The 25,457-nt window shown below is 44.4% G+C and overlaps 1 protein-coding gene and 2 long non-coding RNA genes across 7 annotated transcripts in view; 1 reads left to right on the plus strand and 2 right to left on the minus strand.

Moving 5' to 3' along the window:
* The window catches only part of LOC106605454 (DENN domain-containing protein 4B), a 46,160-nt gene that overhangs the window by 6,256 nt on the left and 14,447 nt on the right, over positions 1-25,457 (plus strand). For 2 of the 4 annotated variants that reach the window (XM_045718493.1, XM_014201136.2), the window contains exons 1-15: positions 8,973-8,990; positions 13,121-13,438; positions 13,947-14,199; positions 14,315-14,384; positions 14,600-14,769; positions 21,064-21,305; positions 21,460-21,526; positions 22,263-22,321; positions 22,509-22,653; positions 22,786-22,961; positions 23,086-23,186; positions 23,453-23,668; positions 23,874-24,019; positions 24,346-24,479; positions 25,312-25,426. In XM_045718493.1, the coding sequence (XP_045574449.1) occupies positions 13,140-13,438; positions 13,947-14,199; positions 14,315-14,384; positions 14,600-14,769; positions 21,064-21,305; positions 21,460-21,526; positions 22,263-22,321; positions 22,509-22,653; positions 22,786-22,961; positions 23,086-23,186; positions 23,453-23,668; positions 23,874-24,019; positions 24,346-24,479; positions 25,312-25,426 (2,193 nt within the window). In that variant the 5' untranslated portion in view covers positions 8,973-8,990; positions 13,121-13,139. Of the gene's footprint in view, positions 1-8,972; positions 8,991-13,120; positions 13,439-13,946; positions 14,200-14,314; positions 14,385-14,599; positions 14,770-21,063; positions 21,306-21,459; positions 21,527-22,262; positions 22,322-22,508; positions 22,654-22,785; positions 22,962-23,085; positions 23,187-23,452; positions 23,669-23,873; positions 24,020-24,345; positions 24,480-25,311; positions 25,427-25,457 lie in introns of those variants that run through there. The other 2 variants (XM_014201134.2, XM_014201135.2) reach the window with 2 other exon arrangements.
* LOC123743135 (uncharacterized) lies at positions 15,294-18,172 on the minus strand. Its single transcript, XR_006769929.1, has 4 exons — positions 17,994-18,172; positions 17,590-17,647; positions 17,052-17,471; positions 15,294-15,389 (listed from the first exon to the last, which is right to left on the minus strand). It is a non-coding gene; the product is annotated as an uncharacterized lncRNA (long non-coding RNA).
* Positions 19,376-20,360, minus strand: LOC106605455 (uncharacterized). 2 transcript variants are annotated; one of them, XR_001328855.2, is made up of 5 exons: positions 20,273-20,360; positions 20,022-20,139; positions 19,828-19,893; positions 19,563-19,689; positions 19,376-19,416 (listed from the first exon to the last, which is right to left on the minus strand). It is a non-coding gene; the product is annotated as an uncharacterized lncRNA (long non-coding RNA). The 2 variants fall into 2 exon arrangements; XR_006769928.1 differs by having other exon boundaries at positions 20,249-20,357.

Below are 25,457 nucleotides of genomic sequence, written 5' to 3' on the forward strand. Positions count from 1 at the left end.
CGCTATGCCCCCAGATGAACCATCAAACAGGCAAAGCGTCAATACAGGACTAAGATTGAATCCTACTACACCGGCTCTGATGCTCGTCGGGTGTGGCAGGGCTTGAAAACTATTACGGACTGCAAAGGGAAACCCAGCTGCGAGCTGCCCAGTGACGCAAGCCTACCAGATGAGCTAAATGCCTTTTATGCTCTCTTCGAGGCAAGCAACACTGAAGCATGCATGAGAGCACCAGATGTTCCAGACGACTGTGTGATCACACTCGCTGTAGCCGATATGAGCAAAATCTTTAAACATGCCAACATTTACAAGGCCGCAGGGCCAGACGGATTACCAGGACGTGTACTCTGAGCATGCACGGACCAACTGCCAAGTGTCTTCACTGACATTTTCAACCTCTCCCTGACCGAGTCTGTAATACCTACATGTTTCAAACAGACCACCATAGTCCCTGTGCCCAAGAAAGCAAAGGTAACCTCCCTAAATGATTGCCGCCCCGTAGCACTCACGTCTGTAGCCATGAAGTGCTTTGAAAGGCTGGTCATGGCTCACATCAACACCATCATGCCAGAAACCCTAGACCCACTCCAATTTGCATACCGCCCCAACAGATCCACAGATGACACAATCTCAATTGCACTCTACACTGCCCTTTCCCACCTTGACAAAAGGAACACCTATGTGAGAATGCTGTTCATTGATTACAGCTCAGCGTTCAACACCATAGTGCCCTCAAAGCTCATCACTAAGCTAAGGACCCTGGGATTAAACACCTCTCTGGATCCTGAACTTCCTGGCGGGCTGCCCCCAGGTGGTAAGGGTAGGCAACAACACATCTGCCACGCTGATCCTCAACACTGGGGCCCCTCAGGGGTGCATGCTTAGTCCCCTCCTGTACTCCCTGTTCACCCACGACTGCATGGCCAAGCATGATTCCAACACCATCATTAAGTTTGCTGACGACAATAGTGGTAGGCCTGACAGCCTATAGGGATGAGGTCAGAGACCTGGCAGTGTGAGAGGTTGTTGTCCTGGCACCAATGTGAGCAAGACAAAGGAGCTGATCCTGGACTATAGGAATAGGAGGGCCGAACACGCCCCCATTCACATCGACGGGACTGAAGTGGAGCGGGTAGAGAGCTTCAGGTTTCTTAGTATCCACATCACCAACAAACTATCATGGTCCAAACACACCAAGACAGTTGTGAAGAGGGCACACTAACACCTTTTCCCTCTCAGGAGACTGAAAAGATTTGGCATAGGTCCTCAGATCCTCAAAAGGTTTTACAGCAGCACCATCGAGAGCATCCTGACCGGTTGCATCACCTTCTAGTATGGCAACTGCTTGCAATTCAGGACCTATATACTAGGCGTGTCAGAGGAAGGCCCCAAAAATTGTCAGACTACAGTCACCCAAGTCATAGACTGTTCTCTCTGCTACCGCATGGCAAGCGGTACCGGAGCGCCAAGTCTTGGACCGAAAGGCTCCTTAACAGCTCCTACCCCCCAAGCCATAAGACTGCTGAACAACTAATCAAATGGCCACCCAGGCAGTCTACACTTTGTTTTTACAGAGCTGCTACTCTCTGTTTATTAACTCTGCATAGTCACTTTACAAATGACTTCGAGAAACCTGTACCCCCAGTCATTGACTCGGTACCAGTACCCCCTTTATATAGCCTCATTAGTATGTACATTTCTTGTTACTTTTTGATTTGTTTAAATTTATTCTTTTTTTTAACCTTTATTTCTTGAACTGCATTGTTGGTTAAGGGCTTGTAAGTAAGCATTTCACCGTAATGCGACAAATACAATTTGATTCTGAGGAAAGGCTAGAGAGTCCTTCCCAGATGTGTATTGCCCTCCCTCATCATCATAAGAGAAGAGGAATGAGGACTTACATTCATGTGTTGAAAGTGCTTAGGCAGCTGGCAATCTGAGGAAGTGGCACGTCATCCAACTAGTGAATGTCAGATTAGGAAGTGGGTGTAGTTTTGGGAGAATATGATGTGAATACATTTGTGGGATGATGCAGGTTGGGTCTACTTTTCCTGGTGGAGTCCAGGTTGCACTGTGATCACTGATAATGCAGATGGAAAGCAAAGAGACTTTGTTATTCCTCACTCCACAATGAAGTCAGGTTGGGAGGCCAATGAAACTCATGTAACCCCTCTGCCAGCCTAAACCTGTGTATCGTTGTCAGCTTTTCTAAACGGGTTACTCCTAAAAGCAAACCTGATGCTGTTGTAGAATCAGGCTTAGTAACAGTCAGCCAGTCTGTCATCTGTCCAATAATCTCTCCTTTGTACTGCTGTAACAACCGCATTATACACTGTGCTATAGGGCCTGGTTCACAATGCTTAGCCCCGTATTGCTACTGTTGGGTTGTCTGCACTCACATACACTGTGATTAGTTTTGAGAACAGCTCTACAGCCTAGAGCCCCATTGGCAAATGGCCAGTGTCAAGATGATGTATCCATCTGCGATGGATGTCTCCTCTTTTCACTTGTACCCTGTATCTTTTCCTCACTAGCTATGGCTAACGCAGTGTAAATTACTGTTCTCAAAACAGAGCATCACTTAAGCCTCATACCCTGTGTAATGTGTAGGCCTACTGTATGCTGCATTATGCAACACAAAGAGGAGTGATTATGTGAAGTTTTAGTAGGGAAATGCATGAATATCAGTTATAGCCACATTTTATTGTCCACCTCGTTCAACGTCAAGGAATATATTTGTCCACTGCAATGTAATGATCATCCCACTTGTGCTGGCTAAATCAAACCTGGCAACTGCTCAAAATAAACCTCTCTCTCTCTACGCTTCCTTTCTCTCCTCTCCTTTTCTCTTTCTGTCTATCATGCTCTCTGCCTCTTCCCTGTCATCTGTCCCTTCAATCCTGTCTTCCTCAGTTGCTCATACTTTCTGTCAGCCCTAGCTGACTTTGCAACCTTCACTGTGTCACCTACACCACTTTGTCTATCCCCCCTGTCGTACACACACAAATCCATTTCCCTTGCTACAGCCTGTAGTTCATCCCTCCTTCCTCTACCTTTCTTTCTCTTTCGAACTCCATCTCTGCCAGCTAAAGGCAAAGTCTGTCCCTCCTTCCTCTATCCACTAAACTAGCATAAACACTTTAGCCACATTACCATAGGGGTTAGGCCAAAGCCCAGTGCTCAACAACAAGGAAAAGATGGGCATTCGATCTTGGTAGAACAATCACAATAATTGGCAGTTGCCTACACCAAAATCTCTAACATTGTCTAGTACCCTACCAACTGTTAAATGTGGATGGATACATCTTGGTTCTAGCGTCTAAAAAAATTACGGACACTGTTTATTTTCATGGATAGTATCCAAATTCAAGATAATAAGACCGTTGCTTGGTGCATCATATTGTACACTTAAGCCAGCATTGACTGAAGTCCCTTTCATGAAGCTGTCAGCCTCGCCCAGTAGGGAGTCTTGGATATTTATAACTTTAGATATCTTAATCTCCTTCAAGTGTCTGTCATTATTTTTTTTCTCTCATTTCAACAGTTAGGTCTCTCGTCTTTTCCTGTGTTGTTGTCCGCCAGTTTGGCAATAGGCTAATCCTTTACATTTTGACGAGGCCCACGGGAGACAGTTTTCCAGAAATCCTGGGAAGCTGCTGTATGTTGAAGCGCAAGTCAGTTATCACACCAATACCTGGAGACGTTTGAATTTGAATTCTAATACTTCAGCAGCAACGGAGAGAGAAGAGTGCTGCTGAAGCCGTCTGAAGCAGGTCTCTTTATTAGAGAGAGGCAGAACCGACTCTCTGAGCAGGCTTTAAATAGAAGCGTCGTTTGAAATAACAATTTCTCAGGAGTGCTGACAGAGAGACAGTGCCAGCCACGTGGCTCAATGGACGCTGCTGGAGCGGAATTAACAGGGCTGGTAGCATGAACCTTGGTGTTCGGGCCACCGAGGCCTTGGAATCGGTTTGGCTCTCTGACTTTGGGTGAACCAACCAGAACTGTTATTAGAATCTTCTGTGGTCTTGAGAGTGGTGTGTCTTCCTTGCCCTGAGGTATTACCAGGGTGAATTCAGACACCCTGGACAATGTTACGTTGTGACGTGGTCAGGGGACCATGTAGCCTGAGAGGCTGTCTGTGTTGGTTTTGTTCTCGACCCCTTTTAGTTTGTTATGGCCTAGGAAAGTGAGTAGGAGAGTGACTAGCAGAGGAAAACTTTTTGTTTGAATTGAGACTAGGTAGGCCTAGTTGTGTTGTTTTTTTTGGAGTAAGCGAAATGACTAACCTTTCCCACTGTGGTTGCCTGTATCAAGTTTCCTGAATTTAATTGTGGATGGCATTTAGATTGATCAAAGCATTATCAAGGATCAACTCTGGAAGTTATCCACATCGAAGACACTCTTGCTCCCTGATCATTTTAGTTCTGCCAGTCTGTGTTGCAACATCAGCAAGACAATGTTTAAGAACTACTTTGAAAATCCCAGAGTCAAATATAGAACAACACATGGGGCATGCTGTTTACTATTGACTTGCTGAATACAAAGTGATGAATAAAAAAATTAAACACAGTATCCACATGAAGCTTATTAGGTAGGCTTAGGCCTGATCTGTATCAACCTTATACCTGTTCCTCAGGTATACCATGCCTCAGAATGTCTCAGCCAGGCCATGTTTAGGTTGGATTGTTGACCTAGTTTGTCTACTATCCCCAGACCGCTGTTTACCCCCCCCCCCTTGCCGAGTCATGACTCGTGTCATCTAGAGAGGTGTCATTAAGTGTTTCTCAACCCCTGGACTGTGGACTGGCACTGGCCCATGAGATGTCACTTACTCGTACATCCCATGATCTAACACCAATTTTAGTCTACCCTCTAGTGCTAGTTTTAGTTAAGTAGCACTGACTCCAAGAAGGAGGAGCATAGCTTGTCGATTCCTGATAACTGCCAAAAACACTGGTGTAGGTCATGCCTTCTCTTTAGTGGTCTAATGGGCCAAGATCACCTTCATAACAACATGCTGACTGGACAGAGAAGGATTTGTCCCCCCACCACCCTACAATATTTAATCATCATACCCTTCAAGTTAAGTTTACACTAATGGAAGGGCCCCCTATCGTGTTGTTCCACTATCGCTCTTCTAGGCCTACACTTTTTTTCTCCAAGCAGCTCTGTTAAGTCAGAGTTGTGGTCTTTGGTAAACAGTTTGCGATAATGGCTTTTTCTCACTGTTGTCAACACTTTGGATAATGCTTTTTATTGTGGTGAGCTTGTGAAATGACCATTGTGGTACAGTACTCCCCTCTGGGCCTAACTCTGTTCACGGTGTGTGTGTGTGTGTGTAGGCTATGCACACGTGTGTGTCAATGTATGTCCCCTCTTAACGTCATCACGTGCTTGCCCCGTGCACACAAAAGGGGCATTGTGGGCCGGCCGGGCCTCCATTTTAGAATGGTATTGTGGCGATGCCCCTGAGTTGGTGTGGGCGTGTTTTTCCCAGCTACCAGGCATCTCTCTCCCTGTCGCTGACTTCCTGCAACATCTCGCTGGGAAGAGCGACCCTGAATACCACCTCTGTCACTAGCTGTGGCTCTGGTTGAAGGCCAGCTATGGGCAGCAGCATTCTGACAAGAGCAAAGGCACTGCCTCTGGACAGCATTCATCCCTAACAACTTTATCTTAAGCATTGTTTTGACAGGCAAATCAATCACATTTATTTCAATCAAATTTATTTATAAAGCCCTTCTTACATCAGCTGGTGTCACAAAGTGCTGTACAGAAACCCAGCCTAAAACCCCAAACAGTAAACAATGCAGGTGTAGAAGCTCGGTGGCTCGGAAAAACTCCCCAAATCAGCTGGAAAGCATATTTTGAGGAAGAATGTATGGCATTAAGTTGCAAGATACAAGTGTTCATAACAGCTGTTAGCACTGTACATTCTGCTGTATTTCAAATACATTTTGTGAGTGCTGTGGTGAGTATTGGAAATTATCTGGAAGTTTTTTTTAAAAGATCTCCACACTTTTGTGCTGTCAGAATGTTCCCCCAGGTATTACATAACACAAAGTAAAAATCTGTTCTTTCGAGGGTGTTATTGACAAAGCTATGAAGAAATGTTGACATGTGAAATGATGCGTGTAGCACCTCTTTACACACATCATTTCACACATTCTCAAACATGTCAGGAGTTTGAGAACCTGCTGTATAGGAAGAGTGAGAGTGCCTGTCTGCCAGTTCGGGGGCAGGATGTCTAGCTGCCAAGCCTGAACAGAGCTCTCCTTGTCTGTTTGGGGTGTCCTTATCAGGAGCTCACACCTGTAGAGATGTGGGGGTGCGGGTTGAGTGTTGTCACTGCACTGGCTCAGAAATAACTCTTCTCAATCGGTTGGAGGCAAGGCTAAACTGTAATTCACATACACAGTGAGCTATAACTAACTGCTTTATTTGACTGATATGGGGATTTAACCTACGTAAGGTAGAGTCAATTTCTCCTTTCCTAGAAAATGTTCATTGAAATGACTCATTCCTCAGTAGCTTGCATTAGAGGTTTATACTCTTGTGGAAATATATATTCAAGCCTTCCAGCCTAGCTGGTGCTCAATAATAGCAGGTGAATTAAAAGAAGAACCAAACTCATGACCTGTTTTTCAAATATCTTGTGGCTCTTTTTATTTCCTGCTTGTTTGAACCTACTTTTCTGAGGAGGTTGAGGCATGATGTGAGTGGCTGGAAGGCTTTCAGTTGCAGTTTTGTATCTGAGCATTAGCTAGCCTATTTTGACAAATTGTGTAAGCCACTGTTTCTCAATGAATTCTTGGTGAACCCTCAGGGTGCACACAACAGACTTTGTTTTGTATGTTTAAGTATTGTATCACCCCACTGAATAATAACATCAGTAAATTATTATAATATCTGGAAAGCAGCCAGAGGGAGAGGCTGGCTGACATGTTCAAGATGCAATACAGACTAGATGGCGAACTGGGTAGCGACCCGAATTCATGTGCTCAACTTGTTTGAATCTTATGTCATCTGTGTACGCCTGTGGATGTTTTTCATGAGTTATGACTCAAACTCTGACATTAGTTCAACCAAGCAGGGATGCACAACTCTAGTCCTTGACGGCCGCACTTGTTATCAGTCAGGGAGGAAAGAACTAGCAGAATGACAGACTGAACCCCTGCCCTAAAACAACCCCTCTCCTTCAGTAGTAGGCCATGGTCTAATACTTCACATTGATGTCAGCTCGTATGATTATGGTGGTGGTCCACTGCTTCCAGGCTGAAGTGCACTGTCAGACACGTCATAATTCTGGGGAATAAGACCTTTACTTCTCTCTTGTTGCTTGTCTAATTATGGCGTATTCAATTCTATATCTATGATGCACTGGGTTTCATACGAATGGGTCTTCAAAAGCCTCTTGTCAGGATGTGGGCGCTCTAGTCCCAGAGCTTGCTCTCTCTTTTGCTCTCTCTCTCTCTCTCTCTCTCGCTCAAACCACTGACAGTTTTAATGAATTCATTTCTTAGTTATACTGACAAGCATATTGAAATAACTTGCAGTCGCAAGGATTGTGACTAATATTAAGACATGTTGGACATTGGGGCAATCCAGTACTCAAAAGGGGTTTTCCAGTGTGTGTGTTTGTGTGTACATTCGCAAGCGTGTGTGTGTGTGAGAGATAGAATGTGCACGTTACCATGCACGTAGGGTATTATGAAAAAGGGAACCAGCTATTATTAGCCTACATCAGCAATTTCTGAAAACCCTGAGGTTCAGTGTCCTTGACAAGCTCCCAGCAGGGCAAAGTCCTTTTATTATAGTACCATTGTAGGCCTTAGGGCCTAACAGATCCTTTATACTGGTGTGTTTGTTTTGCATCAAATGCTGGACTGAAATATTTATTTTCATAAGACATTAATAATACTCAAAATACTCAAACTTTTGGGACGGTAACACATTTTTTGTTGTTTTGGCTCTGTACTCCAGCACATTCAATTTGAAATAATACAATGACTATGTAGTTAAAGTGCAGACTGTCCGCTTTAATTTGAGGATATTTTAATACATGTCGGGTGAACTGTTTAGAAATTGGATGACATTTTGATGCTACCATTATTACGGATAATCCTGAATGAATTGTGAATAATGATGAGTGAGAAAGTTAGAGATGCACACATATCATACCCCGAAGATGTGCTAACCTCTCAACATTACAATAACAGGGGGTCAGCATTATTGGAGGGGGGGATGTATTATATTTAGGTGCGTCTAACTTGCTCACTCATTGTTCACAATTCATTCAGGATTGTCCGTAATCATGCATCCACATATAAGTGAATTTGTCCCAATACTTTTGGTCCCCTAAAATGGGGGAACTATGTACAAAAACAGTTCTAAACGGTTCACTAAATGGATGAAAATACCCTCAAATTAAATCTGACAGTCTGCACTTTAACCTCAAAGTTATTGTATTCGTTGTATAATTTCAAATCCAAAGTGCTGGAGTACAGAGCCAAAACAACACAAAATTGTCATTTTGGAGCTCACTGTATATTATCACCTCCTGTAGCCTGTCATAATTCCCTCCCTGGAGAACTGTCACCGTGCTCCATTGTCACTAGGAAGCTACTGATGAACTCTTGGAATATAACAGGAAACAGGCTGCCAGTGGCCACTTCCTGTTTGCCAGTTAACCTTTGGAGCCCAACCTCCATCGATTTCCTCTATTCTCACTTTTTCAAGACCCTTTTAGTAATTCTCTCACTCTCTAGGCATGCATAGTACTCTTACGCGTTAGATGTGCTAAATACTAGTGATTAGAGGTCGACCGATTAATCGGAATGGCAGATTAATTAGGGACGATTTCAAGTTTTCATAACAATCAGTAATCGTCATTTTTGGACACCGATTATGGCCGATTACATTGCACTTCACGAGGAGACTGCGTGGCAGGCTGACTACCTGTTATGCGAGTGCAGCAAGGAGCCAAGGTAAGGTGCTAGCTAGCATTAAACTTATCTTATAAAAAACAATCAATCTTAACATAATCACTAGTTAACTTCACATGGTTGATGATATTACTAGTTTAGCTTGTCCTGTGTTGCATATAATCGATGCAGTGCCTGTTAATTTATCATTGAATCACAGCATACTTCGCCAATCGGGTGATTTAACAAGCTCATTCGCGAAAAAAAAACCTGTCGTTGCACCAATGTGTACCTAACCATAAACATCAATGCCTTTCTTAAAATCAATACACACGTCTATATTTTTAAACCTGCATATTTAGTTAATATTGCCTGCTAACATGAATTTCTTTTAACTAGGGAAATTGTGTCACTTCTCTTGCGTTCTGTGCAAGCAGAGTCAGGGTATATGCAGCCGTTTGGGCCGCCTGGCTTGTTGCGAACTGTGTGAAGTCAATTTCTTCAAAGACCGTAATTAATTTGCCAGAATTGTACAGAATTATGACATAACATTGAAGGTTGTGCAATGAAACAGCAATATTTAGACTTAGGGATGCCACTCGTTAGATAAAATACAGAAAGGTTCCGTATTTCACTGAAAGAATAAACGTTTTGTTTTTGAAATTATAGTTTCCGGATTTTACCATATTAATGACCTAAGGCTCGTATTTCTGTGTTATATTATAATCAAGTCTATGATTTGATAGAGCAGTCTGACTGAGCGGTGGTAGGCAGCAGCAGGCTCGTAAGCATTCATTCAAACAGCACTTTCCTGCATTTGCCAGCAGCTCTTCGCTGTGCTTCAAGCCATGCGCTGTTTATGACTTCAAGCCTATCAACTCCCGAGATTAGGCTGGCAATACTAAAGTACCTATTAGAACATCCAATAGTCAAAGGTATATGAAATACAAATGGTATAGAGAGAAATAGTCCTATAATAACTATAACCTAAAGCTTCTTACATGGGAATATTGAAGACTCATGTTAAAAGGAACCACCATATGTTCTGAGCAAGGAACTTAAACGTTAGCTTTTTTACATGGCAAATATTGCATTTTTACTTTCTTCTCCAACACTTTGTTTTTGCATTATTCAAACCAAATTGAACAGGTTTCATTATTTATTTGAGACTAAATAGATTTTATTGATGTATTATATTAAGTTAAAATAAGTGTTCATTCAGTATTGTTGTAATTGTCATTATTACAAATATATATACCGATTTAATCGGTATCGTCTTTCTTTTGGTCCTCCAATAATCGGTATCGGCGTTGAAAAATCATAATCGGTCGACCTCTACTAGTGATGCACCGATATGACACTTGTGGCCGATACCGATATCCAATATTTTCCTTACAAAAAAAACGATATCGATATCCGATATTTTTTTTAGCAGCCTTTTAAGCATTCTAGTACAGTCAAATAGTTAACACACACACACACGGACGCAGCGGTCTAAGGCACTGCATCTCAGTGCAAGAGGCGTCACTACAGTCCCTGGGTCGAATCTAGGCTGTATCACATCCGGCTGTGATTGGGAGTCCTATAGGGCGGCACACAATTGGCCCAGCGTCGTCGGGTTTGGCCAGGGTAGGCTGTCATTGTAATTAAGAATTTGTTCTTAACTGACTTGCCTAGTTAAATAAAGGTTACACACACGCACTGACCAAAAAGTTATTTTGTTGGCATTTACGTATGTCCCCATTACCAGTAAAACATAATCGAAACCTATGTATTTCACTTACTTGCTGTGCTATTTCGTTGTTCAGTCGTTTTATTCTCAACCAGGATTTCTACGGAACGCCGTTTGGCTCTTTCTGGGTCAAAAAAAGATGCTATTTAATGTGTCAAATAACACTTTGTCGTGTCAAGTAAGTTTGTAGACCAATCTGGACCTGAATATGACTGCAAGTCATATAATAATTTAACGTACATTTTTTTACATAGTGTAATAACTATCATTTCATATGTCACAACGATTCATCGATACGTATGCTATGATGCTGGTAAAGTTGTCTCGCTCACCTACAGTGCTGGTCATAAAAAAAAAAAGCTTGCTAGCTCGTGGATGCAAACAATGTTCTTCCCCAAAAACATAGCAAAATGACATCTGTTTCAGTAGCAATAGTTTGCTAGCTAACTATATAGCTAGGTGTCATCATCTAAAATAACCCTAATTTATAAGACAGTTCTTATTTCATTAATGGTGGTCGGATAATAGTGGACTTTGCGGTTAGCCTTCAAAATAATAGTATGGCATAATTCTACTATGTATTAATTTGCATCACTGTCAATGACATACTTTTATTTTGAAGGCAAACCGCAAATTCCACTTGTGGCTAATCGTTACTATAGCTAGCTTCACAACACATAAACCGGTCCGGTCGAGCCTCACTAGCCAGATAAAGCTAGCTGGCTGCTTATAACGTTAGCTTTGGGCAACAGGGTTAAGTAGCTGGCTAGCTATTTATTTTCATGAACTGAAGTTAAATTTAAATTGGCGAACAAGTGGTAACCTAGCTAATACTTACTCACAAGGATTCCTAAATCATTGCTAAGAATAATAAAAATGACTGCAGTTTCTACTGGTCATTGTTTTCAGGCTGGTTGTATTGTTGCTAACTAGGTACCAAGCTAAATCTAGCTACCCCAGAAGTTTCGGTTGAATAAATTATGCTTTATTACCAACGTGGTATTGTAAACACATCGTTCGTGGCCGGTGTTTGCTGTCTTTTTCGTACATCTTTGACAGTGCAACTGTATCTTTTTTTGACATGCAAAGACCCAAACGGCGTTCCATAGTATGTATGTCGCGAAGCTAATAGCAGTGACGCTATTACTGTGTAACTCCGGTAGAGCAACATCGGAAAAATAGCGCACTTCGTAGTGTTAACCGGTGCTCGACCTATCGGCGACAGCAAACATCCCCAACGACAGAGGATTGTCAAGGGCAATGAATTCCATTATCTTGGCTGTAATGGATTTCACCTTTTGAGTTGTCTCGCTGAAAATGTGTTACTCTTTCAAATGACTGCTTGACTTGTTGACTGCTCGATCCACAGATTGACAAAGCAAACGCAACACACACTGTCCTGTCTTCCTAGCAGTGACTTAACGACTCATCCACTCTGTGAGGAAGGCCTATCCATCCTGTATAAATGCTCTCTAGACAGTAATGCTCCCTCTGAAAGGATTGGAGAGGGAATCCACATTATTTGTTTCCAATAATTCGCTGAATCGGTTTTAGTTTTTTTATTAGCTTTTAAATAGATTTGATGTATTTGTTGGCGTTTGGTTTGGTTTACCTTACTAGCGATGTTGGCTAGCTAGCTTTGAATGCCGCAGCACTACAGAAGCAAATAGGACTGCATTAGCAGAGATGGCTTGCAGTAGTGAAGATTGTCCAATACTCTGACGGTCACAAAATGTATGGTGTGCCTGTGCGCCAGTGGCAGGAGTGGCATCTACAAAGGGTTAGGGTAGGGATAGACTTAGCTACGAAGCCCAACGCACAGAGAGGAAGTTGGGAATGGAGAGGTGTGTTCTGTGCTGCTGAGGCTACGGACCTCCGCTGACCATCCGAAGTGCAAGCCTGATCCCATCCATGACTTCTTAACTTTCTTGATTTGCCAACTGTATCACATTTATTTTTGTTTTGTTTTCTTGTTGTATTTCCTGATACATATGAAATCCAACTTTTAGTTGCCATGTATACTGAAATAAACAAACTAAACTAATGGGTGGGGAGAGGATGAGTGGTAATTGGTGGGATCTCCCCTCAGCAGAACTCGGCAGCTTATTGTTGACCCTCAGACTACCTCTCAGACGGGTCATATCTGTATGAAATGTGAATGACTCAAGGCCTTATAGTCAAAAATAAATACTTGTGTGTGTGGTACTGTGTGGCATCCTCGTGCAATGATATTATCACTCTCCTGGTTGTTTATCTATTGCCAATGATGAGAACCAAATATTGTCAGTCTGAATAATGTTTTGTTTCTATAAGACTGTCGGAAGGAAGGAATCCATTCATCATCAACTGCTCAGCCAGATGTATGTTTACATAAGCAAGATCGCACAATCTCACCTTGATTCCCCCTCCCTCTACTTCTCGCTCTCTTTTTCTCCCCCTCTCTCTCCCTCTCTCTCCACAGCAGTTGGCAGACAGGCGGCATGACGGAGGAGAAATGCCCCCAGCTAGTGGACTACTTTGTGGTGGCAGGGCTGGCTCCGGGGGGCTCGGCCCCACTGGACGACGAGGGCCAGCAGAGAGGGGGCCGGGTGGTGGAGCCCGTCACAGACCTGGTGGTGATCGCCCGGGGCTTGGGGGAGGAGGTGCCCGAGGGCTTCACCTGCATCGAGAAGACCCAGGGGGGCCACCCGGCCGAGCTGAGCGCCGGACTCATCAACAACCCCCACATGTACCTGTGTTACCGCCGTGGGCATGACAAGCCACCCATCCTCGACCTCGGGTGAGACACTCAAGCAGTGATGAAAAAAATGGCCATTCTATTCTAATGTGTGCTGGAGTCAGACATTAGCCACAACATCAATTTAAAGCTATGCATGGTGCTTGGAGTTCACATACTGGAGTTCACATACTGTAGCTAATACATAACAATGCTTTGAGCTTGCATTATGCAATTATCAACATACTGCATGCTGTAACCATGTTCGTCTGACCACAAAGGTTTTATTGTATGCTATTGCTATGTAGCCCTGAAGCGCCATCATCATTAAATTAAGCATGTCTGGCTAAGCCATACATGACTGCAAAATGTAATTGTATACATACCCATAGATTCTTTAATGGAAAGAGCTATGCACGTCACATGATACATTAATTCTGGACAAAGTGCGGGATGTCTTCTAAACATGAAAAGAAAAGCTTTCCTGATTGAGTGATAGAAATTGGTTTCTGTGAACTGTATAACGAGTGACATTGACTGACTCATTGTCCTGACTCTGCCCGGTCCCCAGGGTGCTGTACGAGGGCAAAGAGGTGGTGAAGCAGGGCTGGTACGTGATCGAGACCACCCCCTACAGCCGCTCAGCCAGCTTGAGCTCCGGGGGGCCCGCCACCCACCGCACCTTCCTAACTTACCGCCGGGCCCCAGAGTCCCAGGCCCTCCACACCCTGGGGGTCACAGACATCTCCCTCCTTCTGCCCAGCAAGGGGGAGGTGGCCGCCCACACCTTCTGCCGGGTGGAGAAGAACCTCAACACTGGCATAGTGGGTTTGAAGCACTCTACTTTCTACTCTGTTTTTTTTTACTTAATTCTTAATCTCTCTCGCTTTCCCTCCATCCCTCTCTCTCTCACTGTGCTTTGTTGATTTGGCTCCACAGTGGGGTCCAGCCTTATACCTGTGCTACAAGAGAGCTGTAGCCAAAGCCAATGCCCTAGTCTATGAAGCAGGTGAGTGTAGACTGTTCCATTCTGATGGTATCACAGCACTCATTCTGCTGCGTCGCCGTATGTGACGTTGTAAACAGAGAAGGCCTATTGACCTACTTCTCACAATTAAATATATTTAGAAGTAGAAAGAGCTACCAAAAATGAAAGTCTCTCTGTAGTCAGTAATCAAAATGGTACTTTTATTAACCGTCTGTCTCTGTGTGTGTGTTTCCCAGGTCTGATCAGTCGGTATCCGGAAGCGGACGTGGAGTCGTTCCCCCTGCCAGAGTCTGTGCCTATGTTCTGTCTGCCCATGGGTGTGACGGTGGAGAGCTGGCCCCTCAACACCAAGTACCAGCTCCCTGTCTTCTCTACCTTCGTCCTCACTAGCGCCTGTGGCGACAAGGTGGGTCCGCCTACCTGCCTCCTTCTCACACACACTCTCCAACACTCTAACACTGCGCAGTGGCTGAGCTTTTGAATCCATTGGTTTATGTGTTAAGCTGTGTAGGAAGGTTCTCTATATAATATCAGGTGAATGTATAATTTATTTTAGCTCGTTGCAAGTCACCGGTTCAGTCAATTTCAACAAATGACAGTAACTTAAGATGTCATTATTTGTCAGACATTGAAATACTTCACTCCATCCATGATGTCTGCAGTAACAGTGATAATCATAATGGTAATAGTAAAGTTTCCTAATTCATATTAAATCCAGACAACAAGCAAACATTTTTCTAATAAAAGCTCAGTTTATTCCAAAAAGTAAATCATATCATCCTATTAGGATGTTCCCAGGATGAACCTGAACCCTTTCTTCAACTGTTTCCAGACCCTCCTCAGACCTATTTCCAGCCAAATCACCCCTGTACTCTTTCCCTGCTCCATCATCTCCATCCTGTTCCCCTTTCCTTTCTCTGTTCCCTATCCTTCATTTTCTGCTCTTTCCTCTCAGCCTTGCTCTCAAGCCGTGTTTTCTTATCCCCTGCCTTGTCCTGTCACCTGGGGGACCTGGCCATTGTTTTTCTAAGAAAGATAACAAGTGTTGTTTAACTGCAGTAACAACAGCATACTAGTATAGCTACTGATTTCTTGTTTACTTGTACTACTGCTACTACTGTATTCATTCTAAAATGGCTACGTTGAAGAGATGATAGTTTACTCAACAGAAGGATAGTACAGTAGAAACAACATTATAGTGCTGAAATAAACTCAGCAAAAAAAGAAACGTCCTCACTGTCAAATGCGTTTATTTTCAGAAAACTTAACATGTGTAAATATTTGTATGAACATAAGATTCAACAACTGAGACATGAACTGAACAAGTTCCACAGACATGTGATTAACAGAAATGGAATGTGTCCCTGAACAAAGCGGGGGTCAAAATCAAAAGTAACAATCAGTATCTGGTGTGGCCACCAGCTGCATTAAGTACTGCAGTGCATCTCCTCCTCATGGACTGCTCCAGATTTGCCAGTTCTTGCTGTGAGATGTTACCCCACTCTTCCACCAAGGCACCTGCAAGTTCCCAGACATTTCTGGGGGGAATGGCCCTAGCCCTCACCCTCCGATCCAACAGGTCCCAGACGTGCTCAATGAGATTGAGATCCGGGCTCTTCACTGGCCATGGCAGAACACTGAGATTCCTGTCTTGCAGGAAATCACGCACTGAATGAGCAGTATGGCTGGTGGCGTTGTCATGCTGGAGGGTCATGTCAGGATGAGCCTGCAGGAAGGGTACCACATGAGGGAGGAGGATGTCTTCCCTGTAACGCACAGCGTTGAGATTGCCTGCAATGACAACAAGCTCAGTCCAATGATGCTGTGACACACCGCCCCAGACCATGACGGACCCTCCACCTCCAAATTGATCCCACTCCAGAGTACAGGCCTTGGTGTAACGCTCATTCCTTCGACGATAAACGCGAATCCGACCAGCACCCCTGGTGAGACAAAACCGCGACTCGTCAGTGAAGAGCACTTTTTGCCAGTCCTTTCTGGTCAGGCGACGGTGGGTTTGTGCCCATAGGCGACGTTGCCGGTGATGTCTGGTGAGGACCTGCCTTACAACAAGCCTTCAAGCCCTCAGTCCAGCCTCTCTCAGCCTGTTGCGGACAGTCTGAGCACTGATGGAGGGATTGTGCGTTCCTGGTGTAACTCTGGAAGTTGTTGTTGCCATCCTGTACTTGTCCCGCAGGTGTGAAGTTTGGATGTACCGATTCTGTGCATGTGTTACACGTGATCTGCCACTGCGAGGACGATCAGTCCGTCCTGTCTCCCTGTAGCGCTGTCTTAGGCGTCTCACAGTACGGACAGTACAATTTATTGCCCTGGCCACATTTGCAGTCCTCATGCCTCCTTGCAGCATACCTAAGGCACATTCACGCTGATGAGCAGGGACCTTGGGCATCTTTCTTTTGGTGTTTTTCAGAGTCAGTAGAAAGGCCTCTTTAGTGTCCTACGTTTTCATAAATGTGACCTGTAAGCTGTTAGTGTCTTAACGACCGTTCCACAGGTGCATGTTCATTAATTGTTTATGGTTCATTGAACAAGCATGGGAAACAGTGTTTAAACGCTTTACAATGAAGTTCTGTGACGTTATTTGGATTTTTACTAATTATCTTTGAAAGACAGGGTCCTTTAAAAGGGATGTTTATTTTTTTGCTAAGTTTAGTCACTAAAGCTCACCTTTGATTGACCACCCTTTGTTTCTCCGTCTTTCTCTGTGGACAAATCCTGGACTCGCCAAGCCATGTCCTCTAGCAATCCATCCATCTTGGCTAGGTATCTACCCTCTACTTCCAGTTTTCTGTCTCCATAAGATCTCCCTCTTTTTGATCTTTCTCCTCTTGTCCTCCAACCACTCCCTTTCTCTCTTGAACATTCTGTCACATTTCTGTTCAAAAAGGGTTAGGTCCTGTTTTTTCCTCATGTGATCTCCCTCTGCCTTCTGAGGGTGCTCTACTGTTTGAGAGTCAGTGCAGGTTTCACTGTTTGGGAGTCAGTGCAGGTTCCACTGTTTGGGAGTCAGTGCAGGTTCCACTGTTTGGGCGTCAGTGCAGGTTTCACTGTTTGGGAGTCCGTGCCATCTCTCTCCTTTGTATGGATCTGTTAAGACAAAATGAAACTACTATAAGCCTATATGGAAATTTAGCCGAGACCACTTTCACATTTGCCTTCACTTGAAACGGAGCAGAAAAGCGAATCAGAAAATGCCAGTGTTTACTGAAGTTGGGCAGTGGTGTGGAACGACCTCTCTGATGGCTGACAATTTTCTTGTCGTCCTGAAAAAAGAAAATGTTTCCATATAATCATGCAAACAAGACCTTTACATTGATCAAGAATGGTTAGCATATGGCAATAGGCTGTAGTGTTTTGGTAATATTTGTGAGTTCTTATTTTTTATACTCAGTTATTGGCCTTCTTGGGCGGATAGACGCACTGCGTCAGCAATTCATTACATTCCCCTCTGCCTTCTGTGGGTGTTTGGGTCACAGAGTCAGTGCAAATGGAACAACACTTAGCCTATATGAAGAGTATAGCCAAGACCACTCTCACATTTGCCTTCACTCGAAACAGATCTGAAAAATGAAAATGCCAGTGCCATAATGAATGTATGGGCTGGTTTACCGAAGTTGGGCAGTGACGTCTGGTCCTGCATCTGCCTCTCACGGCAGACAGTTTTTCTCGTCTTCCTGAATAAAGAGAAGGTTTCAATTATCATTATGGGGGTGTGGGGTTATGGGGGTGCCACAGGGTTCAATTCTTGGGCCGACTCTCTTCTCTGTATATATCAATGATGTCGCTCTTGCTGCTGGTGAGTCTCTGATCCACCTCTACGCAGACGACATCATTCTGTATACTTCTGGCCCATCTTTGGACACTGTGTTAACAAACCTCCAGACGAGCTTCAATGCCATACAGCTCTCCTTCCGTGGCCTACAACTGCTCTTAAATACAAGTAAAACTAAATGCATGCTCTTCAACTGATCACTGCCTGCACCTGCCCGCCCGTCCAGCATCACTACTCTGGACGGTTCTGACTTAGAATATGTGGACAACTACAAATACCTAGGTGTCTGGTTAGACTGTAAACTCTCCTTCCAGACTCACATAAAACATCTCCAATCCAAAGTAAATCTAGAATTGGCTTCCTATTTCGCAACAAAGCATCCTTCACTCATGCTGCCAAACATACCCTTGTAAAACTGACCATCTTACCGATCCTCGATTTTGGCGATGTCATTTACAAAATAGCCTCCAACACCCTACTCAACAAATTGGATGCAGTCTATCACAGTGCCATCCATTTTGTCACCAAAGCCCCATATACTACCCACCACTGCGACCTGTACACTCTCGTTGGCTGGCCCTCGCTTCATACTCGTCGCCAAACCCACTAGCTCTAGGTCATCTACAAGGCCCTGCTAGGTAAAGTCCCGCCTTATCTCTGCTCGCTGATCACCATAGCTGCACCCACCCGTAACACGCATTCCAGCAGGTATATCTCACTTGTCACCCCCAAAGCCAATTCCTCCTTTGGCCGCATCTCCTTCCAGTTCTCTGCTGCCAATGACTGGAGCGAACTACAAAAATCTCTGAAACTGGAAACGCTTATCTCCCTCACTAGCTTTAAGAACCAGCTGTCAGAGCAGCTCACAGATCACTGCACCTGTACATAGCCCATCTATAAATAGCCCAAACAACTACCTCTTCCCCTACTGTATTTATTTATTTATTTATTTATTTATTTATTTTGCTCCTTTGCACCCCAGTATTTCTACTTTGCACACTCATCTACTGTCAAATCTACCATTCGAGTGTTTTTAATTGCTATATTGTATTTACTTCTCCACCATGGCCTATTTATTGCCTTTACCTCCCTTATCTCACCTCATTTGCTCACATTGTATAGACTTATTTTTCTACTGTATTATTGACTGTATGTTTGTTTTACTCCATGAGTAACTCTGTGTTGTTATGTGTCGAACTGCTTTGCTTTATCTTGGCCAGGTCGCAGTTGTAAATGAGAACTTGTTCTCAACTTGCCTACCTGGTTAAATAAAGGTGAAATAAAAAAAATTAAATTATGACAAGCACATGACATGGATCAAGAATGATTGGCGTATGGCTTGAGATTAAGAATTGAGATTAGGGTAGCATGTTTTTAAAGCTTTTTTGAATGTTTTTTTTACTCACAGTTATTGCCATTCTTTGAGGGATAGACGACACACTCCGTCTGCGAGTCATAACGTCCCTCTCTGCGTTCTGAGAGTAGTCCACTTCTTGGGACACAGCCAGTGCCATCTCTCTCTTTTGTATGGATCTGTTAAGACAATGAAATAACTGTTAGCCTAGATTGAAAGTTGAGGCGGAACCAGTTGTAAAAATAAATAATAACTTTTCAGAAAATGTCAGTGTTCCTCCATACTGTATTAACCAATGAGTGTAAGGGCTGGTTTACCAAAATTGGGCAGTGGCGTCTGATCCTGGATCTGCCTCGCTCACGGCAGACAGATTTCTCATCCTCCTGAAAATAGAACATGTTTTATGAACATGACATGGATCAAGAATGACTTGCATATGGCATCAGATTAAGACTTCTACGATTAGGCTATCGTGTTAAAACAACATTTTCATATGATTATTTTAACTTACAGATCTTGCCCTTCTTCGAGGGACAGACGCACTACGTCCACAATTCATTATGTCCTTTTCTGCCTTCTGAGGCTGTTTCACTGTTTGGGTCACAGAGTCAGTGCCTTCTCTCCTTTTTCTATGGACAAAATTAAACAACTCTCAGGCAAGACCACTCTCAAATTTGCTTTCATTTGAAACAGAACTGAAAAGGTTTATTACGGAACATCTGTGTTACTTATAAGTACAGTCTTATGTATTGGCTGGTTTACTGAAGTAGGGCAGTGGCATCTAGCCCTGGATCGGCCTCTCCCACGGCTGACAATTTTCTCTTCATCAGAAACTGCACTTCTTCGGGACATGGACACACTTAGTCCTCGATTCATTGCTTTGTTGAACAGAGGGTCCAATGAATGTGAAAAATCTGCGGAAATAGCAAGGTTGTCTCTTCAAAGGATTTTTCACAGACTGACGATTTTGGAGTATGATGTCCCATTGTTTTTGTTTGATGATATAGTATTCATCACTATGGTAACTCAGAACTCATCTGATTATGATCAGGGAATCAGCATTATGAGTGATGACATCACAATGACATGCCAGTGAGGCAACCAAATTCTAGAACCAAATGGGCTGAAATATTTCTAATTCTACAAAATGCCATGTCCTACGGTGGCTGAGAATGTTCAGAAATACACACAAATAAATGTATATCAAGTGTGACATATTAACATTGACAAGTTATAATGTTGATAAATACCAACTATCTGTTGATTGACTTGTGTGTAGTTATTTACCAATGCAGCTATTCAATATCATGCTTGCCAACCTAAATTACATGTTTTAAATTGGCCCACTATTTAGACTTTGTCTGCGACAGCAGCAAGAAAAACAACAACAAAACCATTGAGATGGAAATGACTCCAGTATGAACTCGCTCACAGTTTAATAAAAAAAAAATCTATCTAGCATTTGCTAAATGCTAACTGTTCACGCAGTTCAAAGCATCTAGCGTTAGCTGAATCCTTACTTTTTAACAGTCCCGTTTCTCTTCCCGTCCCAGGTTTACGGTGCTGCCATCCAGTTCTATGAGGCGTTCCCACGGGAGTGCCTCTCGGAGCGGCAGAGTGTCCGTCTGGGCCTGGTGAGCGTGGTGGACCGGCGGCCTATCACCAACCGCACCCTGCAAGTGAAGAAGAGTGTGTGTGTTCTCTCCCACTGGCCCTTCTTCACCGTCTTCCAGAAGTTCCTCACCTTTGTCTACCGATACTCCATCTCCGGACCCCACGTGCTGCCCCTCGAGAAGTCAGTGGCCCTTCATGGCAAATATCAGCAATGTGTCTTTATGAACCTAAACTGGCTAATCTACTGGCTAACAAACCGTAGGCCTATTGGCTACTGATTCATGTTATGGTTGGTTGTTTGGTTGATTTAGTAACATGAACTCTGCTCTCTCCAGGCACATCTCCAGCTTCATGCACAACGTCCCGTTCCCTTCCCCTCAGCGGCCTCGCATCCTAGTGCAGGTAGGGACACCTGTCTTTAACTCAATTCACATTCTCTTATCTTTATTCCTTATTAACACATCAAAGCACTTTAAAGCATCAGAAAGGTAGAATGGAAAACCTTGCTAAGCGTTGGTTTAGCTCAGGGCTATACAGAAGGTAGCATTAAAACTCCTAATTCAAGTAAGGCATGACTGTGATTATTAGTTGAGTCAGGTGTTTTAGTGCTAGTTTAGAACAAAAACTTGCTTGCTCTGTGTGTGCTTGTATATGCCTGTGTGTGCGTTACAAGCGGAACCTCAGCTTGAGTTCTATTTGAACTTGACACCAGTAGCATTGTGGTGTTTCTAACTAAAGATTTGATTTCCTCCCCCACAGGAAATGGGCTTTGAATTAATTGATGGTTTCTCTGGTTAGTGTGTGCAGATGGACAGGGTAAAAATAACACCCAATCAAAACAATCTATAATTTACTGTGGATTTAAAATAATTTCACATCACTGAATGATCCTTCCGGCTCTAGAAAGTAGAGATGATTGTTTAAGTTGTTTGGGGATTTCTAGAAAACTCAAATCAAGTCAAATGGGGCTTTTCAAACTTGATTCCTAATGGCTTGTTTCAAATCAACAGATATCAATTTGGTGAACGGTGGTCTATGAAATTAAAGCATGGCTAAACGTTCTTCCTTAGATCTATAGATTACTGTCCACCATGTTGGTTTGTTAATGAAAAGTGTATGTGTGTGTGTGTCATTTCAGCTCTCCCCCTATGACAACCTTCTCCTCTGTCAGCCTGTCTCCTCTCCCTTACTGCTCAGGTCAGTACAGTAAATCTGCATTAGGTCTAGTCGCAATAAACTATGTGTTGGAATGCATTATTTTGCGCTAGGCGCTATCGCTCCAACAATGGCTTAGTTTCCCCTGAGGGATTTCTATTATCATATTGAAGTGAATCCATTAAAACAATAATGAATTGATAAAGAGGCTGTTCTTTTCTGTCTGTAGTGGTGCCAGCTTTGTGAAGCTGCTGCAGAACCTGGGCCCTGAGAACGCCTGTGTCCTGCTGCTGGCCGTGCTGACGGAGCACAAACTACTGCTCCACTCTCTCCGCCCCGACGTCCTCACCTCCGTCAGCGAGGCCCTGGTGTCTGTGAGTTACACACACACACACACACACACACACACACACACACACACACACAAACACAAACCGCCATACACACAAAGACATATAGGTATACACACACTCATTCCAATCAAAGAATGCACTCTATCCCTCCAGATGACGTTCCCTCTGCGTTGGCACTGCCCGTACATCCCCCTGTGCCCGCTGCGGCTGGCAGACGTACTGTGTGCCCCCATGCCCTTCATCGTGGGCGTCCACTCCAGCTACTTTGACCTCTATGACCCCCCTACTGACGTGGTGTGTGTTGACCTGGACACCAACACCATCTTTCAGTGAGTACACTGACCTTGAAGGACCTGGACCAGGATGCAACTGATGGAAGAGGAAGCAACAAAACCAAACATACACACGTTTGAAAGGAAGAAATCCACAGTTTTGTTTTCTCTTCTCCTGCAGAGCAGAGGACAAGAAGCCGTTGTCATGGCGATCGCTACCAAGGAAGCATGGCAAGATGCTGGTGAATACCCTCACCAACTTGATGAAGACTCTGGAGAAAAGTGAGTGATGGCTGGAGGCTCCATGCATGACATGCATTCTGTCAATCATTTTATATCATCTAGCCTAATTATTCTGAAGCCCATCTAGGGACTGATGCTGGAAAATGAGTACAAGCTAAAACATATTGGTGCAATACATCTGACTCTTGATAATTCAATGTGCCAATGCTTTTTATCTTCATCATTTTCTCTCTGTGCCTCTCTCCACCACTATCCCCATTTCCCTCACTTTCCCTCTCCCCCCTCCCCACATTCCCCTCCATCAGTCTACACCACTGGCCAAGAGGAGGCCACCCTGGAGTTCCTGCTGACGGACTATGACTTGATCTACGGGCGTCAGAAGCAGCTGGAGCTGGAGATCCAGGAGGCCTTCCTGCGCTTCATGAGCTGCTTGCTGAGGGGCTACCGTGCCTACCTGCTGCCCATCACCCAGGCCCCCTCAGACAGGACCACCGACTGCAGCTCCCTCTTCAACCTGCAGGGTCAGTGTGGGAGGGGGTGACTGCCTGTGATTGTGACTCATAACTCACAAAAAAAGTTACACAAGTGTACACAAATATTATATAACATTCTAGCTGAGTACGTGGGTGTTTTTACTTCACGTACTTACTGTGTCCATAACCAGCATCCCTGTGAAGCTAGTGTTTTAATGTGTGTCTGAAGTTAACCCCTCCCTGGCTCTTGCAGGCTTCCTGAAGTCTCGTGAACGCACCCACCAGAAGTTCTACACCCAGCTGACCAGGACCCAGATGTTCACTCAGTTCATCGAGGAGTGCTCATTCGTCAGTGACCGCCACGCCTGTCTGGAGTTCTTCGACGAGTGTGTCCAGAAGGTCAAAATCACATCTTCGTGTTTTACAGGATGTTTAAGCACCATATCTTATGGAAGCCTTTAGTGTGTTGATTCTAATACTGAAACCGGATGAGCCTTTTTGTGTTTGTGCAACTAATGGAAATGTGTGTGTGATCCCATTCCTGCCCTCTATGTTGTCAATGTTTGTGTATACCTGTGTGTGTGTGTGTGTGTGTGTGTGTGTGTGTGTGTGTGTGTGTGTGTGTGTGTGTGTGTGTGTGTGTGTGTGTGTGTGTGTGTGTGTGTGTGTGTGTGTGTGTGTGTGTGTGTGTGTGTGTGTGTGTGTGTGTGTGTGTGTGTAAGCAGTCGGATGTGGAGAAGCCTGAGGAGGTGCGTCTAATAGACCTGGATGAGGCCCACAGTGGGGAGCACACAGTCTTCATCATGCCCCCAGAGGAACCTCAGGAGCCAGACGGTTCAGAGTGCCCCACTCACTACAGGTAACACTGGCTCTATATATAGCAGGGTCTTCATCATGCCCCCAGAGGAACCCCAGGAGCCAGACGGTTCAGAGTGCCCCACTCACTACAGGTAACACTGGCTCTATATATAGCAGGGTCTTCATCATGCCCCCAGAGGAACCCCAGGAGCCAGACGGTTCAGAGTGCCCCACTCACCACAGGTAACACTGGCTCTATATATAGCAGGGTCTTCATCATGCCCCCAGAGGAACCCCAGGAGCCAGACGGTTCAGAGTGCCCCACTCACTACAGGTAACACTGGCTCTATATATAGCAGGGTCTTCATCATGTCCCCAGAGGAACCCCAGGAACCAGACGGTTCAGAGTGCCCCACTCACTACAGGTAACACTGGCTCTATATATAGCAGGGTCTTCATCATGTCCCCAGAGGAACCCCAGGAGCCAGACAGTTCAGAGTGCCCCACTCACCACAGGTAACACTGGCTCTATATATAGCAGGGTCTTCATCATGCCCCCAGAGGAACCTCAGGAGCCAGACGGTTCAGAGTGCCCCACTCACTATAGGTAACACTGGCTCTATATTTAGCAGGGTCTTCATCATGCCCCCAGAGGAACCCCAGAAGCCAGACAGTTCAGAGTGCCCCACTCACTATAGGTAACACAGGCTCTATATATAGCAGGGTATGTGTTCACTAAGCTTCTCAGAGTAGGGCTGGGACTAGGATCAGTTTAGTCTTTTAAATAATAAAGAATAAGAGGGTTGATCTGATTCTAGATGAGCACAAATAAGGGCCCCGGCACTTTACTGTCTGATGCTGTGACCAGTGACGGCGTGTTTGTCTGTTTACAGCTATGAGACGTTCCCTGTGCTCTGCATGGATCTGTTTGACCAGCCTCAGGACCAGCTCCGTGTCCCTACCAAGGGGAGTGCCCCCAGCAGCCCTGCTCCACGGCGGACTAAACAGGTACAGACCCCAACCTCCGCACCAGGGCCCC

The sequence above is a fragment of the Salmo salar genome, chromosome ssa05, assembly GCF_905237065.1.
Source record: "Salmo salar chromosome ssa05, Ssal_v3.1, whole genome shotgun sequence".
In the NCBI taxonomy this organism is placed as follows: domain Eukaryota; kingdom Metazoa; phylum Chordata; class Actinopteri; order Salmoniformes; family Salmonidae; genus Salmo; species Salmo salar.